The sequence below is a fragment of the Rhopilema esculentum genome, chromosome 1, assembly GCF_057945365.1.
Source record: "Rhopilema esculentum isolate cy_ngs chromosome 1, ASM5794536v1, whole genome shotgun sequence".
NCBI lineage: Eukaryota > Metazoa > Cnidaria > Scyphozoa > Rhizostomeae > Rhizostomatidae > Rhopilema > Rhopilema esculentum.
The window spans coordinates 1547056-1566234 of NC_142815.1; the positions used below are offsets into that span (position 1 = coordinate 1547056).

Sequence of the window (19179 nt, forward strand, 5' to 3'; positions counted from 1 at the left end):
CGGAGAGTTGGATGTCAGTTGAAAAAATTAACCAGGGAGAGTTGAAGTTATAGAAAAGTCAGTTGAAAAAATTGAAAAGTTTTTAAAATGAGTTGAAATAGAGCGAATTTAAAAATAATGGATTTAAAAAATTAAGGAACGCAATTTGGTCACTGGCCTTAGTTATCGAACTAAAGTGCCCTAACTGTGTTACGCCACTGGTTGCAATGTGAAGTTAAAATATACTGTTTGCTTTAAAAGTAGGACTCGTAAAGAGCACCTAACTCGAATTTTCCTGCAGTTTTCATGACATATGTCAAAACGCTGAATTTTGCATAATCAAGTTGGCCTCAGCATGCTTATTGGGGAGAGAAGATATTTTCTTCCCTCCGAATAGATTAGCTTTACATATGCATGTACCAAGCAATCAAAACAACAAATACGCTAATGGCGGTACGATAGAGAGCAATACAGAGCTAGGTTGAAGAAACAATCTTAAAAAATACACAAGTCAGATTGCCAAGGAAACTGTTGAAAAATGTTTCTGATTTCCCCTGACTTGGACAAATTTCAAACAAATTCCGTGACTATTTAGGTTTTTCTCAACCTTTTCTAACATTTTCCAGGCATGAAGGCTCTGTGGGAATCTTTTAAACGATTCAGATTTAACTTAACGATTATGTTAGGCAATGTAAAGAAGGATGAAAGGAAAGATTTGTAAACAAGAAAATAAATGAGGCAGAAAGGATGAAAGGAGATAAAAAAAGCACAGCGAGAAATGAAGTAGGAAAGAAGGAAAGATGGAAAAAAAGAAAGATGGAAAAAAGGAAAGATGGAAAAAAGGAAAGATGGAAAAAAGGAAAGAGGGAAAGAAGGAAAGAAGGAAAGATTAAAAGAAGGAAAGAAGGAAAGGAGGAAAGGAAGAAGGGAGGAAGAAAGGAAAAAAGTAAGGAAGGTAAGAAGGAAATAAGGAAAGATTGAAAGAAGGAAAGAAGGAAAGATTGAAAGAAGGAAAGGAGGAAAGAAGGAAAGAAGGAAAGGAGGAATAAAGGAAAGAAGGAAAGAAGGAAAGGAGGAATAGAGGAATAGAGGAAAGAAGGAAAGAAGGAAAGGAGGAATAGAGGAATAGAGGAAAGAAGGAAAGGAGGAAAGGTGGAATAGAGGAATAGAGGAAAGAAGGAAAGGAGGAAAGGTGGAAAGGAGGAAACAATGGAAAATTAAAAACATTGATAAGCACATTCATTTATCAATCGCTGTAGCCTCCTTGAAATTGAGAATCAAAACTAACCTTGCAAGAATCCTCTAATTGTTGTTGGGCTGATGGATTTCGGTTCGAAGCTCCTGATGTCTTCGCAGCGGCAACCATTTGAGTCGCAGAGGCGACAGCATGTTTGGCAGCATTCTATAGAACAGAAATGGTAGTTTCAACGCCTACAAAGACTCATGAAACTTAAATACCGTAGTCCGCGAATCGCCATTCCCCCTCGTTTAAGCCTCCCTCCCCCCTAGAATATAAAACTTATTCACAGAAACCTGAATATTTTCATAACTAAAAACTGCCTGAATTCACAGCTTCCAGGTGGCTGATTCTAAGTATTACGGTATCATGTTATAAAATCTCCACTCAATTTAAGCATTGAGTCCTTCTCTACGGCAGGTTTTCTATTTCAAACGGTTCCTTGAAGATAGGCAAAAGAGTTCATTGGCTTCAATATCGATGAAAGAAGCAAAAATAAAAGGAATTCGTATATAGATCTCATGCCTTCCAAAGGGAATATATCTGCCAATGCATGACAGATTTAACTGATCTTATATATATTAGGCATGCGATTGAATTCTTGTCGATAAAATCAAAACATTGCCAGCAGAACAATAAAAGTAATGAAAATTGAGAAGGCCTTAAGAACTTAGAAAAACGAATTGAGAATCTCTCTATAAATTGGTTTACTGCTTTCATGATCTGTAAAACTTTATTGCTTTCTAGTTGCAGCTAACTTCAAAGTTTGTTAGAAACAGAACAGGCATACCTCAAGCCTCAATACTAGCTTCTTTTTTAATGCATTGCTGGCAGCAGCATTTGTTGCGGCCCTCAAGTCCTCCGCAGCCTTCTTTAACTTCTCCTGCTCATTGGCGTCGTTAGGGTTCCTCGCAGCGCCCTGACAGAAAACAATGTACAATTGAACTAACTGAGCTAATTATCATTTGAATATATTTCAAAGCAAATTGACATTGGTCGTTCAAGACATTTGGCAGTCACGTGCCACTGCCGACCTTTAACACTTTGTTTCTTTTTCCTATTGTCGTGGCAGATTTGAATTCAATTAATGCCGGTGACAAAAGTGATGGAGCCAAGGGACCTATTATCCTTATAGGCCCGTATAGATGAGTATGGAGGGTGATTACCCCTTCCCCCAACTTTTATCAAAACAGGTCCACACAGCCCTTCCGGGATTGATAAAAAATACTCAACAGGGGAAGGTCTTACTTTTTAATATGCATCTTGGGAAAAACTGTATTAAAGGCATTTGACACAGATAAAAATAGCTTAGAGCCACATGACCCTCCTGTGTTGACCAATCGAATCACGCCCAGAGAAAAACATGTGAACAATTTCTGCCTTTCTGCCAACCAGCGAGACGCTAGAGTGGTTTACGCGAGTAGTTTCAAATTCCTTTCAACGCGCGTGCTCTGATTGAATTATCTTTGAATACGCTGTACTTATGCATGTCAAATGTCTTTAAGTATTTGGCAAACGATCCAAATTGGGCGGGGCCTCAAAAATTTCCCCTGGACCACGCCCCTTTTCTCTCTTTCCACAGTGTAGCAACATCTCAGTATTACCTTCGCTGCCTCGACTAACTTTGCAGTTGCATCAGCCAAAACCTTTGCTGCAGCAAGAAGTCGCTTTTGCGCATCAGAATCTTCCTGCCCTTCGGCATCAGCTTTGATGCCATTCACCAGCTGCGATGTTGCCTAGCAACAAAACAAACATATCAATAAAAGTTTAAAAATGCGAATCATAATATCAAATCAATAACTGCATGAACAACTTGCAACCTGAAGTCGACAACTGTTCATTAGTAGTTCAAATTCTAATTGATGAAACTTTAAATCCAAGATAAGGTGTGCTTTGCAAAGTAAGATGCAAGTCCTCAAAGAAGGTGTCCGTTACTAAAGACGTCCTTCATTTGAAAGTTTCCGTTACTTCGCAAGCCTCTGTTATTGTGAAGATTCTGTTATTGGTGTCCGCTGGAGGAAGACGTTAGAGGTGTCCGTTGTAGAAAGGTGTCCGGTATTCGAGCGGTCAGTTGTAAGACAATATCCTTGCAGAAGGGCACTTTCATGGACATAATAATAATAATAATAATAATAATAATAATAAGACCAATATTTATACAGGATATACACTTCAACGAGTTAAAACTGCTGTTATTAATGTGTGTCCTGTAAACTGACTGAAGAAATAATGCCTTTGTAGGCCTTACCTGTGCTAGAATCTTGGCTTGCTTCACCATTTCGCTTGCATTTCCCATGCTATTAAACAGCCGATCCGTGGCATTGAGAATATCATCACATGCACTGTCATATTGCCCCCCTGATTTGATGTTCGAGCCTTCCCTCACTTTCTTCAACAAGTTATTCAATGCGTCTGTAACATTCTGAGCGGCTTGTCTCACCCCTGACATTAGTTCTTCATCACCAGTCGCTTCCTAGAAAAGACAGAGAATTTTAAAGAGCTGAAAAAATTATATTTCGCGGTGATCACATGCTTTACCATAATTTGATGATCTTTCAAGAGAAAATCTATGGTTGTGATCAAATTTTGCGATCATCTTTTAATGACTATGCTTGTTGTGATCAAACCATGCGACCATTTCATAATTATCATGTTTGGTAATCTTTTTTCATTGATAGAATTTAGCAAACATTTAATGATTCTTTTTACTAATCATCTTTTGCAGTGGCCTAATTTTACGATCATCTTGCAATTATCATATTTTGTCGTTATAAAATTAAGGCCATTTTATAGCTATGATATTTGGTGATAATCTTATTCGGTGAACTTTCCCCTGGACTTTACCCTTTTAATGATAATCGCATTTCACGATCATGTCATGATGATCATATTTAGTTTATCATTGATCATGTGTTCATGTGAATTCACGCCGATACCATTCAGAAGCATCTTGTGATCTTCAGGTTTTGCAATCATCTTTCCTCGTCCCTTGTTGTTGATCAATTTAGTAATAAGCACGTGATTTTAGCGATAACCTATCATTCTGCGATCTGTAAGCACATTGTATAAATGCTCTTGTCTCCCTATCTCATCCCAAAGACAAAGAACTAAATAAAAATCATAGACCTACCGCGCAAGAGCCGGAAACTCCATCTACACTCGTGGCAACCAATTTCGCGGACTCAATCATTTCATCCTGGCACAAGGGACTGGAGATATGTGGACCTAGGACCTTGGCGCATGCAACGAGCTGCGAAGTCGATAGAGCAGTCTCTTTGGCTGAATCGATAATCTTCTTCTGCGCAGGAGTGTCTCCGCATGAACCCGCTACGTTCTTTGCTTTCAGAACAAGAGCAGCCGTTGCCGTGGCAACTGCTTTTGCTAGGGTCAGAAGCATCTCTTGCAAAGCCATGTCAGCGGCGTCAGGGTCTCCAAAGCACCTCATGATGTTTGAGCTGGCTGTGCCAATATCCCCTGCAGCATTCAACAGATCTTGACGGGTCTAAAAGTACAGAGCCATAAACAATGCTTGAAATGAATCTAAAACTTCAAGTAATGAAAACAACCTTCTAAGCAATAAAATGTAAACATAAACAAAACGTTGACCTCAAGACAAAATAACTTTTCAAAGTCAACAAAGATCATAGATTATGAAAATACTGTAACAGTCAAATGTTGAAATTCTAATGCCAAAGGTCACGTTTTAGTGTCAAAGATCAAAATTTAATTGATACCCAAAACTTGGCCAAAGATCTATACTGATAGGGCGGAAGTAGTAACATATGGAAAAACAAATAAAAAACAAATACAAAAAGTCATCATAAAACGGCAATTCTACGGTGTTCCGAGTAATTTTCCTTAATTGTCAATCTCCAAATTCCCAAGTTGGATTTTCTTAGTCGATTGACACAAAAAAGCTGTTTAGGTTTGAAGGCATTGACACAGCTACAAGTGGCTTACAGCCACATCACCAGTTGGATTTCACCAGTTGACCAATCAAATTGCACACAGACAAAAACACGTGAACAGTTTCCGCCTTTCTGCAAATTGGTGAAATCCTAGAGCAGCGCGCAGTGGTTTCACGTGAGCAGTTTCCAATTCCTTTCAAACGCGCGTGCTCTGTAAATTTGGCCTAAGCTATTTTAGGATTCGCTGTACTTATGCATGACGAATGTTTTAAAGTGACATCACAGCCACGCCAAAAACAAATACAGCCCCAACAATGGATACCACCATCAAAAGAGTTTTAAGTAACGTGAGGACCGCCAAGGAATCTTAGCTGGTTCAAAGGTAAATGCAAAACCTTCTTGGACCCATTTTTGTCCTATTTTGGTTTTTGGCACAAAGCTGTGACTGGTACCCCAGGCGATATTCTTATTATCTTAACCCTGCCATATAGCAACCACATTGGCACCATTGGCACCACTGGCACATCAGTACCACTTTTGGTCTCTCTGTGACAGAAAAGCATAGAACAAAAATTACCTTGTCTTCGCTGTTAGGGTTCAGAGAATTGAGTAGATCGCTAAAAGCCGTTGCCAATGACTTTGCAGCATCAATCAGTTTTTTGCTGTTGTCGTTGTTATCCATCAGAGCTGCGATCATCTTGATTCCCTTGACCAAATCATCTAGGTTTGATGTGCTAAAATAAAGAATGCTTGAAATTTAGGAATGGGTAGATTTTTAGTGTTCTGTTAATATGACACAGTAAATAAACATTGTTCCGCAAATTGCACACGCTATTTACTTTTAGACGTGTTTCAAAAACGTGTCAATGTTGAGAAATAGAAAAGCTAGGCCATTTAATTTGTTACTTTTATGGGGCTACCAACGTCCTTCAGTAGCTTATTTCGTAACAAGATATTCTGAGTGGGGGCTTATTTGATAGGGGCCAATTTGAAGAGGGTCTATTCGAAGGTGGGGGCTTATTTAGCAGCAGCAAACCACATTAGCAGAGTAAATTCTCTACCTGCCTAGAAATACAGATGTATGGGGACAGACCTATTGCTGAAGAGGCAAAACCTCAGGCCATAGTAGCTTATGCTTGGGCTTATTTCACATAAATTACTTTAGAATGGGGGTCATTTTTTTTGGGGGGGGGGGGGGCTTATCTATGAATCACGGTGGTTACAAGATCCAGGTGACTGATGGTTGCATATAATTTTATTATAATCCTGTCACAGTCTGGCACTATTGATATGTGTTGTCTCTTCCTATTTTCTTGTCTGATTCCCTCAGGCAGATTATCCTTAAAGACTCATTGTTAGCAATGAGTCTTAAGTATTGACGGTTTCCAGAGAAGATTAGAAATAGGAAAAATGAGATTAAATCCACATCAACTTGACTGTTGATATAAAGGATCATTTGAGTTGCTTTCCTAAATTTCTCCCAAAATCTCTTTTGTAAGATTCACGAGCATTGTACCTCTCCAGAGAAGGAAAATATTTCATCAGCATATTCTTTGCATTGTCGCGCGCAGCAAACAGAGTTGGGAGGTGATTCCGCGAAAACGATGCTTGCAGAACTGTATTTTCATAGAATTGCTCAGAACAGTGAGGTTCGAATTCAACAGGAATAATGATATCTTCCATCTTGAAAAAGCCTCACTGTGAGTATCCGGTAATTGCTCACAACGAGACTTTGCACCGAGGATTAAGGTAGCTCAAAACCTTAAAGTGTGTAGTTCAGTAAAAACTTTGCCGAATTAACCTTCAGACTAACTTAATCGCCAGCCACGTTTGTCTGATAGTTTGTCGCCATCGTGTCGTTCAAACCAAACCGTCGCTCATTTAGGCCCATTTATTCCAGTGCGAGAATGCCAGCAGCAAAGACTGTTTTTGTTTTACGATTGTGAGCTTGTTTAAATAGGTAGACTGCTTTTTGGCTTAGAATCTTCGACAAAACATTCAAAAAACACCATTAGAGCTTTCTCGAAATTTGAATGCGATAATTTGTTGCCAGAAATCCGAAAGCTACACCCCAATTGCTTGCGACTTGCAGTTCACTAGTGACAGTGTAAATGACTAGATAGCGTTTTATATAAACAAAGTTTGAGTACGTGATCCTAAATAAATTATTAGGCCATCCCATAAACATTGAAATATCAATAGCAATTAGCGACTTTAAGTGTAATCAGTTTCTCAAATTTGACATTCACAGCTGCCACCGTCTTGATTATGTTTTTTACTGTTTCAGAACCAATTATTTTTCTACATATTATAAGAAAATGTCCCAAAAACCATGTTAAATTTGTGCAAAACTTACAAATCTACGGCTAACAAAAAGACTGGTTTCTAAGACTTCATGAGGGCCGCGAAAACCTTGAGAAGGAGCAACTTTAGGCAAGAATGGACCAACTACAAAGCTTATCCTCAAAACTTTCTGTCTATCTTTTAAACAATAGCTCCTTGGAAATAAAACTTATGCTAAGTCATCTATGGTTTGTTTTTTAACCTTGTCAGGAATAAAGAAGCGTTTAAGCTCAACGTTGTATACAAATTCCTCTCACTTTGTATACTCTTGCGAATTTATGCAATGGCCTTCCTCGAAACTACTGCATTGATTGAGAATCTTCCTCAGGCTGACAGCAATATAACCCTAATGTTTTTTGGATTCTGGTTGTTAGTAGGAATTATGAATAAATTCCCTGAATCAAAATACTTTTGAGACTGGTTGTTCTATTTGGGATCTTCTAATATCGATGAGAAATGTGTGTATTGGTTAGGAGGAGGGGATCACCCGTGCTTTTAAACGTACCCAGAAGAACATGAATTCCAGAGAAGTAGCTTTAACTCTTACAAGAAGTCGTTCTGTAGAATAATATCGCTTAGCAAACAAAATCGACTGACTTTTGAATATTTATCAAACGGCATAATGAACAAATTAAGTAATTATAGGAGTGGCAGTCATAAAACTTTAAATGGTAGGAAGTGTGATGATTCGAATTTTGATTTCTCCACTAATGGGTGACCGTAACAATACCTGCCATATGTTGGCGTTTCTGATTGGCCAAAATCGATTAAGAGCACAACCAAGGAAATATTGATTAGCTTAAGATTTTGAATTTCGCGCCCAAAAAACAACCAATCAAAGACCCTTTTCTTTCCCTCGTGCTACTTTCGACCTGCATCTAGACACGAATTTTTGCTTATATTTTGGCATTACCCAGTCTTTATACTCTGAGGACTGTCGGACGAAAAGTTCTTTAGTATGATATGCACTGCTTTTGTGCGCTTCATTCAAATTTTGCTAGACTGGAGGCCTAATTGAACAATTTGATTCTTCTTACGACGTTTAATGTCCCGAATAATGTCAGACGAAATGCTCAAAAATGCTCAAAAAGGTTTTAACCCTGCGTAAAAATGTTTGCTTTTTTAAAGGAATTTTGTAACATCCAAAAATGCTTCGCAATTTCTATATTAGCCATCTGTGATTGAATTTTACTTACATTGTTGAAACTGACGCACCGACTGCTGTGTAATTGACTTTATCTGGGTCTCCTGGGAACAGAATATAAAAATAGATAAACATAAATTAGCATTATTACTGATAAATTTTATCTTGTACTGTGCTGTATCAAAGAGCTTCTGTAGACCAAACAGTGTTAGATTATCATATATTACCGGAATTAAGAACCGAATGTCTTTGAAAGTAGCACCATGGCAATCAAAAAACCGGGATGCCATATTCAGTTTGGCCTAAACAGCATAGCAGTCAAATCCTTGATTTGCTGAGAGCTCTAACCACTTCGGTCTTCTTAAATTTGGGCAATGAGCTCAAAGGATTGTTAAAGGAAGGCAGCGTCACAGCTAAAGTTAGGCCCATGACAAATAACTTGGCAAAATGGGTGTTTTCAAAATTATTGTGATGCGATAGTGTTTGCGATAGTGATGTCATGACGACATGAAGTTAAACTTTTTATAAGAGATGTGATTAGGGAGCGATTTAAGTTTTACCCAGAAAGATATTTGCAGCCAAATCCTTAACAGGTTTTCATGCTTTATATCATAAGAAAATGCACAATACAGACACAGTCAATGCAATAAAGCAAACATTTGAAAAATGTTACTAAAGCTTTTCGTCTGACACTCTTCAGAGTTTAAAACGTCAGAACATAGATCGAAAACTCTACGCTATAAAATACATAAACCCAGTTGTGGATCGAAATATATATTTATTAGCGAAGAGTTTTCGATCTATTTTTGACGTTTATACTCAGAAAAGGGTCAGACGAAAAGCTTTAGCAACATGTTTCAAAATGTTTGCTTTTTTAAAAGCCATTTTAAATTCTGTACCATGAAAAGATTGTTTAAAATGATTTATATCAAAGCTAAAAGTGTTGCGGTAAATCCCAGTCTGGGCTCAAAAAAGTCGTGCAATGAAGTCTGGGAAATTTCAAATACAAGTTCGGTAATACACTGTATCAACATGCCAGAGACCCGAACTAGGGATGTCACTGCGTGAAATCAAAAATCTGGAAGAACTTAATAAGGAGATAAGGAGATATCACGAGATAAGGAGGTAATAAGGAGATATCACCATGTTTACCTGAGGTGTTCGAAATGAGAGCTGCAGTGGCGGCTGACATGGCACCGAGGCGAGATATCACATTCTGTTTGTTCTCCTCAATCGTGTTCTCGATCCACCTCCTAGAAGCCTGGAAACGAATCCGTGTTGCTTAGCAATGAAGCGATGTTATGTACATTGTAAAGAATACAAGGCAAAGCGAGTTTGCTTTAAAGGGCATGTGTCGTGAACATGATTGGCTAATGCAATACAATCATCTCTTTTGTTTAGTACATAGCATGGAATCGAGGGTGAATTTTTACGGCAGTAAAAATAAATTAAGAAGAAATGAAAAATATTGATAAATATCCTGTACAGGCAGAGGGCTGGGTCTAGTTTATGAAAATAATTTATGCAATGAAACCTTTGAAATTTTGCATGAAACTCCTTGAACAAATATGCACTGAAACCAAACAGATAAAATGGTGCATGATGAGTCTTGCAAGGTTTGAACCGTTGGCAATTTCAGCTAATTGCATAATTTTGAAGGGTTGCATAAATTACCACCAGATTCTGGTGGAAACCGCGGAGCAGACAGTATACTTTTCACTATTCACAGTCCATAAATGTGGCAGCATTTGTGGACGGGGGTACAGGCTAAATATAATTTCTCGCCAAATTTCATATGATTATGACGTAAACAGCTTTGGGCACTGAGCTGGAATACCAAAATAAAGAAATCAATAACAAAATTAGCAAAGAAGTTAAAATACTCCTCAATATATTAAGAACGCATTTCTGAAATTTTCAAGCACTTATCGAGGAATAACAGTTACTTTTTCTGCTCAAAGATACACGAATTCAGTCATTTTCCTTCCTACTTTGGAACACTTCAACAAATATAAATTTTTACGCAAACGAAAAGAAAACCTCTTGTGGATGATACAAAAAATGTTTAACGTTAAGAAACATACTGGATCGGAGCCGAGATCTGGAAGGTCTTGCGCTGTGCTTAGATCGTCGACAGAATTTCCAATGGCTCTAACACCATGAGAGAGGTTCGTCATAAGGGCGTGTTGACCTGGCGTGAACTTTCCCTGAAGCTGACCTTTGGTGCCCTGAAAAGGTCAAAAGGTCATTAATATCTTTTAACACTTAAATATCAATACAGTTTCGTAGTTTATATCTTCTATTTTTAAACCTTAAAGGACTTCTAAGCAAAAAAATGCTATTCATCATGATTGACTAAAAAGTCCAACATTTGCAAGCCTTTGAACAATGATAAATGGAAAGTTCGAGAGGACCGTAAATCAAACAAAGGACACTTCTTGGTAATGCACAATATACTCCCTGGAGTAGTGAGAAAGCTTCTGAAAGAAAGATGCAGAAATCAACCTATCCTACCATTGGCGGTCCGTGTGCGTGTGCTCCAACCCCCGTTTTTGTTGAGTACTGTTCCTCCTGCATTTGACCAACAGTGTATTTTCCAGCTCCTATTAACAGAAAAAAATAGCACTTAAATTGTGTAGCTTTCTATTCTAAACAAAGAGAAACCCGCTCAAAAAATCTGCTACAACCATTAAAGGCAGTAGTGTTGCTCGTAGTGTCGGCAAATTGAAGCAACAGTTTTTGACAGAAAAATTGGAAACTCGTAAGACAGAGTTTCCATACAAATAATTTTAGCTTACAAAAGACGATTAGTGGAAAAGTCTAAATTCTCCAAGAGACTTAAAATTATTGTTATTTTACCTTCACAAGAATAAATAACAAAATAATCATTGAGAAGGTTTATTGCTAATATACCTTTAAATTTTACTTGTGATAAATACAGAATAGGACAAAGGTCAAAAGTGCAAAGGTCAAAGAGGATATTCAAAGCAGGTCATAGGTCAAGGCGCTATTGAAGGTAACATGTTGGTTTGCAGTCAAAGTGCAATAGATTTGTGTTTACATCATCAAACTGGCAAGTGTTTGCCTCTACTAAGGTGCTTGAACTTAGCAACAAGCTCTCCACTTTGGTGGTAATTTCGGCAATCAGAACAAGATATCAGATAAGCCTAACTTTACAAGGCATTTTATGACTAATACCTAGGCATAGATAGTTAGTAGAAAACAAACAAAACATTAGTCTTTTAATATTGTCAGACTTTGAGGACCCTGGTCTGTGTCGTCATTCCAAACATTAGAAACAGCAAGGGTCAAAGGTCAGATGTCAGATCTACAGATATCATTACGTCTCACCCATGCTTCCAGGCCTAATGACCGCTGGGACGGCAACGCTCATTGGCTGAGGTTTGCTATGTTTCGTCTGCTTATGCTGTAAGTATGTCGCTCGTGACGGTAGGACGGAGTCTTCCAGCATTGTACATTCTTCATCGTATTCAGCGGTATAAATATCGTTAGCTCGTTTCTATGGAAACAGGTTAGTCTTAACGGTTAGTGAGTGGTTAAAACATATTAACAGGAAACAGACTAAGGAAGAAGTTCACAGGCTGATGAAAATATCAAATGAAATCTAGCTAGCTTATGAGCAAGAGGTTAGGTTAGAGTGAGAAGTCAAGAAACGATAAGGTTCAAAGGTTAAAAGGCAATGGAAAGTTGAGAGGTCAAAAGACAATGTTAACTGTAATGGCAGTGAATAAGGCGAGAAAAGTGTTTTGAGGTGCAGCAAAAGGCTACTGACGAATGGGACTACCGACGATTTGACTGAAGGAAAATTTATTTCCATGGAGAAGATTGTGAACCAAAGAATCTTTTCAAAGCAATAACTAAGCAATAAAGTCAATTGAGAAATTAAATTCTACCATGTCATACAAAAAGAAGCGAAGAAGAGAAGGGAAAGAAACAAAGAAACAACATGTGTAATTTTTTGATAATATAATGAAAAAGGAAAGACTATAAGGAAGAGAATGATGAAATTGAATATTTAGTGTGACAGAGTAGAAGGAAAGAGACAAATTATTTCTAAGACTGATATTGAAATAAAGTAGAATAGTTTTGATGAAATTGTGAACAAGAAGATAACGCGATGTTTAGAGAGAAAAAGACAGTTGAGAATTTGAAGTTTAATGTTATTATGGATAAATAAAGAAATAAAGAATTAAAACAACAAGAGACAGTGACGTAACAAGCAAGGAGCAACTTGCTACTCGAGAACATGGTTAACAGATGCATTGTTAATAATATAGAGAAAACTATTAAAAAGGTTCTAAGCAGAATGGAGCTGTGTGAAACTGTCATTAATACTGTTGTGTATGTATCCAGCTCAATGCCCGTGTGCCTGCTGTTATGTTAGCGGGTTAAAAGGTTAGAAGTTAGCAACTAAAAACTAGTTAGCAAAGAAGTATGGTGATTGATGACGTCATAAAATGATTTTTTAAAATTTTTGGATTTGGATAATATAATTTAAAAGAGCACCCTGAAAAGCCTCTAAATGTGCAAAATATTACAAATTGGCTGGGACATGACCATTGGAAGACAGACAGTTAACAAAAAGTTTACAAAAATGCCTATTAAAATATTCTAACAAAAATAAAATAATTCGCAGTAATTGCGTAGGAGAGGTGAAATTCGCTCATTTGGCTAATTTCCCTATCTCAGGCAACTTAAGATCGATTCAACTTGCTCCAAGTGTGAAATTATGTCAAAATAATACAAGACGGATGACCCGAAACTATAAAACAGATTTTGTGACGTCATCAGCACACTGCTTTATAAACGTCAATTACATTATCGTTTCAACTAACGCACTAACACAACCTATTTACCTAGGTCAGGTAAAATAAATTGCTTACACTTCAAGCATCCCTATTTCTCCAGTCAGACTCTCTGTATGTAGAAGTATCCAGAATATAACCCATAATAAGTTTCATGCTGGCCTCGTAATAAGTTTTATTTCGTAAGGCACTTTGTTTAGGTACTTTGAATTTTGTCTACCAGTCGTGATTAATACAACACGTGATAAGGTTACGTCAGTGCATGAACTTGCTTACTTTTCATTGGATTTCGACGTACTTTCCAGAGTGTCTTATTAGATAATACATATTCCAGACTAGCGATAATTTTTTTATTCAACCAGACCTTCATCAGAAACGTGCATTGTTGATGGCCAATAAAAGCCCATTTGACCATAGCTATATTGTTCGCAAGTCAACCTAACCGATACTGTTCTAGTTTTCACATAACAGCATTTTATTATCGGGTATCTTTTCCTTTAATTCAAAACTTTAACGACCTTCACTTTACATTAAAAACCCCTTATTAAGTGATAAAAATCGTTTTTCAAAGCAAGGCAGTTCTTATGCAGTCGAAAGCCAATTTTACTATTGACCTTTGACCCCTTTTAAACTATCGCTAGATGTAGCTAACTGTTTTGTTGCGTAAGTTGTAGCTTATATTTTTTCAAACCATGAATACCTCTCATAACCAAACAACATCACCAGCTTAAAATCGAGCAGCCTGACCTATGACCTTTCGCCCACTTGACCTTTTTAATTCTTACCTTGACCCCCAGTTCTCATAACAGCAGGCAGGGCAACAGAGCCTGATGAAGGCATTTTTTGCTTGTTGGTTTGATGTTGAAGATATGTGGCCCTAGACGGCAACACAGAGTCTTCGAGCATTGTGCTCTCCTCCTCATAGTCACCTGTTGACAGATCTGTTTTGTTGCGCTGGAATAACAATGACGCATTAAGCAACAAGTGGCTACCAGCCGCTATTAATATCATGACGTATGCCACTGGAGCATCAACAAGTATTCCCCAATGCACTGCCGTATACCTTACTGCTTACCTGTGCAATGCAGTGAAAATAACATGATACACAGAGTAGCTTGGGATAAGATGAGAAGATATTTCACGGCTGTCGTAAAATCATAGGTGAAAGGTCAAAGTTTAGAGGTCAATGGTGGCACAAGGACCACTATGATGAACCTCTACCCATGATTTCCTCTGAGGAAAAGAAAAATCTGAAAAGTGGTATCTTGATTGTTCTCTTCAAAGCAAGGGAGTTTAATGAAACAGCAAAGTTTGACTTAAAGAGGAAATTTGATAGAACTTTGAACCAAGAACAGCAACCGATGCCGGCAGACTGATTATGTTTTGGGGCTTCCAAATGTAAATACGCAGCATTTAAAGGAAAAGATAGGAATATTTTCTTGACAGAAATGACATAACATGCAGTGCAATAGGTGAGACCTTGATTTTGCTCTTTTTCACTTGGACTATTTCAAAATGGCTGATGGCCTATTTCAAAATGGCGGATAATCTACCTTTTTCAAAATGATATCGATGTATCCTGCAATGAGCTGTGATATCTGCTCTCCTTCTGAAGTCTGCACTGAGTAATAGCCTTCAAGGTAGTCACCAAAATCCTGAAATAAAACCATAAAATTAATATGTCAGAACAACAAAATATGCCAAAAGCAGAATGGATCAAGGCATGAAGTCAAAGGTCACATAAAATAGTCAAAGCTATTGAAAAATGGTCAAAATGCTATTAAAGATAACATTGTGACGCTTGCCTCTCTAACTAACTAATGACTTTTTTGCCCCCTCCTCCACAACCCCCTCATCCCCCCATATGAAATATATATGTTCTTACCAACACTCATGATCTATGTCCGCATGGTTGGAGAAGCAAAATCTGGCTGTACGCATTTATTTTACGTTGATTGTATTGTCTAGCCGGGGTGTGAACTCACTTGCAGAGAATCACTTGCATTGTTCCAAAACAAACAAAGGTCTGATAATTTTATTTTCGTTAGTAGTTGCATGTAGTTTTACCTTTTTATGTAATAGCCAGGGGGGTTGACGACATATCAGTCAAACGTTCAATAGCCGCAAGAAATTATAATGTCGCACAAAAGCCCCGATGTGTTTTAAATTTTTTCTAAGACAGATTTTCACAGCTTGAAAGTATTGTCCGGAGGAAGGATGAATGACGCTATATTTTACATGCCATAAATCGTGTTGGTATTTTGTACTATCAGAATAAATATTGTAATTAGCAACATAAAATGGATGGGATAAAATAAATGTTTACACTTACCAAGGTGAAACTGTTGGGTGAAGCAGCCCATCTTCTTACTGTAGTCAAGGGCCATGTTTTTAAAACCTATCAAGATACATACAAAATAAGTTCATCTTCTCAAACGTCATACTTTTGTGCAGAAGTTTATTATATATTAACTCAAAAAGAAGCGTTCTGAATAGTTTTTGAAATAAGAAAAATCGAACAAATTAAGAGAAATATGACCATGAGAAGACAGAGGTATATTCTCTACAAATTTTTTTTAATACGACATATCAAGAAATATTCGGCACAGGTGCGGGGTTTTTGGGCGGTGGGTGCACTTGGGGGAGGACAGTTGCGGCGACTGTGGTTGTCGGTGGTGTTCTCTCTACCGGGGCCTCTACATCCTACTAGGATCTGTTCTACATACGTGGAACAGATCCTAGTATGTATCCGTATTTAAACGTATTTAACCGTATTTAATCATATTTGTCAGTAAGTTAGTTTAGTGTTTTATGTAATGACTCTTGGGATAGTCATGGGTTCTTGCTTCCCGGGGTCATCGTCCTTGTTATGTAGTCCAGTAGTTTGTAAAGTATAGTCATAAGTACCTCGTTTTTGTAAAATTTTTATATTGTATAAAAGAATTTCAAGAAAGTCTTAATATTTCTACAATAATATTATCTTTATATGATAATATCAACTCTTCCATACCTCTTTTGTCTTTTCATCCACCCTCAAAATGCTCTCTTTGGTCACACCAAGAAGACGAGGAACTAATTTATTCTTTCCTCTCATTTTTTCCTAAAATAAAATATTAACACAGTCAGATATAAAAAACTTAGTAAAATATATTTTTAAATACCTTACTTTCTTTCCCTTTAGCAGGCAACCAAACATCATAAAACTACTTTTGGTGACAAGGCATTCAAAACAATTCTGTCTTTGAAAACGGCTGGAATTCCAGGCAAATTGCGCCAGCTTTAGCCTTATGCTTACACAAGCTCTTCTGGAAATCAAACTTTAAAAGAAATATTGTTAGGCTTTCTGGCTCACATTCTCCAGATTACAAAACGTCTGAGCATTGATCGACAACTCTGCACTAGGAAATATATATACCCAGTTGTGAATCGAAATAGGACAATCAGAAACGCGAGCACATGAATGTTGAGGTTGTGCAATCAGTTCCGCTTACCTATTGAAAATGTTACCAATGGAGTCCTAAGGTGAAAACGAACTCCTTCTGTCCAAAGAATAGCGGCTTTCTTATGTCTATGTAGATAGATACCAAAACCGATACCTACTTCTTTCGATAGCACTGATTGGTCAACCTCAACAGTCATGTGCTCGCGTTTCTGATTGGCCTTTTTCGATCCACAGCTGGATATATATAATTCTCAACTTAGAGTTTTGAATCTATGTTCTGACGTTTTATAATCTGAAGAGTGTCAGACGATAGCACGACTCAAAATGTTTGCTATTTTCAGAGCCATTTTAAATCAATATAAAGAACCTAAGGAAGGTTAAAGGGAATCTTGCCAAGTAGAAATGGCCCAATAACGGATACTTGTAGGAGAGCTATACATATACAATGGCTGGCCTCCTTTATTCTCATAAGGTGTGAGCGGTTATCTGCTCAATATCTATCTGTCAGACGAAAAGCTTAAGTACCGTAATGCCTCGAATAAGCACCCGGGCGCTTATTTAATTTTGGGGCTCCAGGATGGGCGCTTATTCGAGGGAGGCGCTTAATCGTGGGGGGAGGGGCGCTTATTTAAAAAGTAGATTTGGGTGCAGATTGTGCTATTTATTAATCTTGCTTGCTGAATTGCCTTCCAATTGTGGTTTCGTTGAAAATTCGAATAAGCGCCGTTTCTGAAGGTTGAAGGATGGGCGCTTATTCGAGGGAGGCGCTTATTCAACAACTTCACCTCTAGGATGGGCGCTTATTCGAGGGGGGCTCTTATTTGAGGGGGGCTCTTGTTCGAGGCATTACGGTATGTCTTGAAACGCTTCCTTTCCCTAGCAATTTTAATATTCTGCACCACACTTAGTACATCTTCAACTCAACAATGTACATCGGCACAACTGTGTCTCAAATTACCTCACCTTAACAAGGAAGAAGGTCACGCCATAGGTTTTGAGATTCTGACAAAGCTGGATGTATCTGTATTTTGCGTTCAGCTCATCTAGCCCAACAAGGCTTTTGTGCTCCTGAAAAGGCGAAGGGGAAATATTTCAAAGGATACAGAAAAACATACAATTAATAAACATTTTTACATTTTACAAGGGAATATTGCTAGGGTATTAATTGGTAGCAAATAAGTAGCACCGCAACGTGACCAGCAGTGGCGGACACTTGGGGGGGGGGGCGAGGGGGGGCGACCGCCCCCCCCCAATACTTTAGAGAACAATGGTCTTTTGTTCTAAAACAATGGGAAATATGACGTCATCTTATTAAAACAATAAGCTTGCCCCCCAATATTTGACCAAGTGTCCGCCACTGGCGACCAGATTGAATAAAAACAAACACACATAAAAATCAGCATTTTCAATAGCCATTACTGTTTTCTTTGTGTTTGTTGATGTTCATTCTCGCAGCGTTGCGGTGTTACTTATCTATTTTCACATTTTATCGATTTTTCGCCGCAAGATTTCCTCCGGAGTCCGTCGAGCAGCCTGCTATCGTGGCCTTTTCTTTAATCACACACATATTAATTGGTAAAAAGGTATTCAATTTGTTGCAAAAAGTTGAAAACTGATCATTTTAGAGATTCTTCTTTCATATATATATTTCTTAAATATATATTATATTTATTGAATATAAAGACAAAGTAAGACTTTTGAAGATCTCCGAGCCTTCCATCACGCATTCCCTCTATATTTCTTCCTTAAATGATCACTTTCAGTATGTATTGAAAATGAATTAGAAAGAAAAGATAAAAAAAGAACTCGAATATATTACCTCTTTTGATTTCTTATCCGATTGCTTGTTTTTAGAATATTCTCTTGGAAGAAAATCTTTTAGGCTGCAAAAGAAAACACAATTTAAAGAAAACAGCTCGAGAGAAATAGAAAAATGTAAAATGCTATCGAAAGTCACTTCGTTAAATGCTATCACAAAAAGTTTGAAACATTGCAAAAGTATAGAGGGGTCATTCCATGTCAAAACACCAGCAAAAGTTTAGAATCTGCACCACACCTCACCGAACCAGCTAAAATTTGGCACAAATGTTCCCACTAATAAGATAGGAAAGTGTGCCAATTTATTCTGTGATAGCCCTTACCCTTTCCCTTTGCTGGGGGGTTACCATTATCCTAGTTTTACCCCCAAATTTGGGCTGCGCAGTGTCTCGGGACCTTAGCACTTCTTCAAATTTGACAAAAAATACTTCCATGACTTCAATGTGGGTGCAATTTGGTGATTAGGGCAATGAAGGGCTGCA

General features: G+C 37.7%; 1 protein-coding gene across 6 annotated transcripts in view; it reads right to left on the minus strand.

The window, feature by feature from the left end:
• The window catches only part of LOC135690253 (talin), a 64874-nt gene that overhangs the window by 31129 nt on the left and 14566 nt on the right, over positions 1-19179 (minus strand). For 4 of the 6 annotated variants that reach the window (XM_065207758.2, XM_089109039.1, XM_065207755.2 and 1 more), the window contains exons 12-27: positions 18699-18762; positions 17843-17947; positions 16448-16537; positions 15770-15835; positions 14991-15092; positions 14223-14391; positions 11126-11214; positions 10696-10839; positions 9764-9872; positions 8664-8715; positions 5702-5858; positions 4347-4718; positions 3465-3689; positions 2821-2952; positions 2007-2135; positions 1268-1381 (exon numbers count right to left, since the gene is read on the minus strand). In XM_065207758.2, the coding sequence (XP_065063830.2) occupies positions 1268-1381; positions 2007-2135; positions 2821-2952; positions 3465-3689; positions 4347-4718; positions 5702-5858; positions 8664-8715; positions 9764-9872; positions 10696-10839; positions 11126-11214; positions 14223-14391; positions 14991-15092; positions 15770-15835; positions 16448-16537; positions 17843-17947; positions 18699-18762 (2119 nt within the window). Of the gene's footprint in view, positions 1-1267; positions 1382-2006; positions 2136-2820; positions 2953-3464; positions 3690-4346; positions 4719-5701; positions 5859-8663; positions 8716-9763; positions 9873-10695; positions 10840-11125; positions 11215-11962; positions 12132-14222; positions 14392-14990; positions 15093-15769; positions 15836-16447; positions 16538-17842; positions 17948-18698; positions 18763-19179 lie in introns of all 6 variants that reach the window. The other 2 variants (XM_089109023.1, XM_089109096.1) reach the window with 1 other exon arrangement.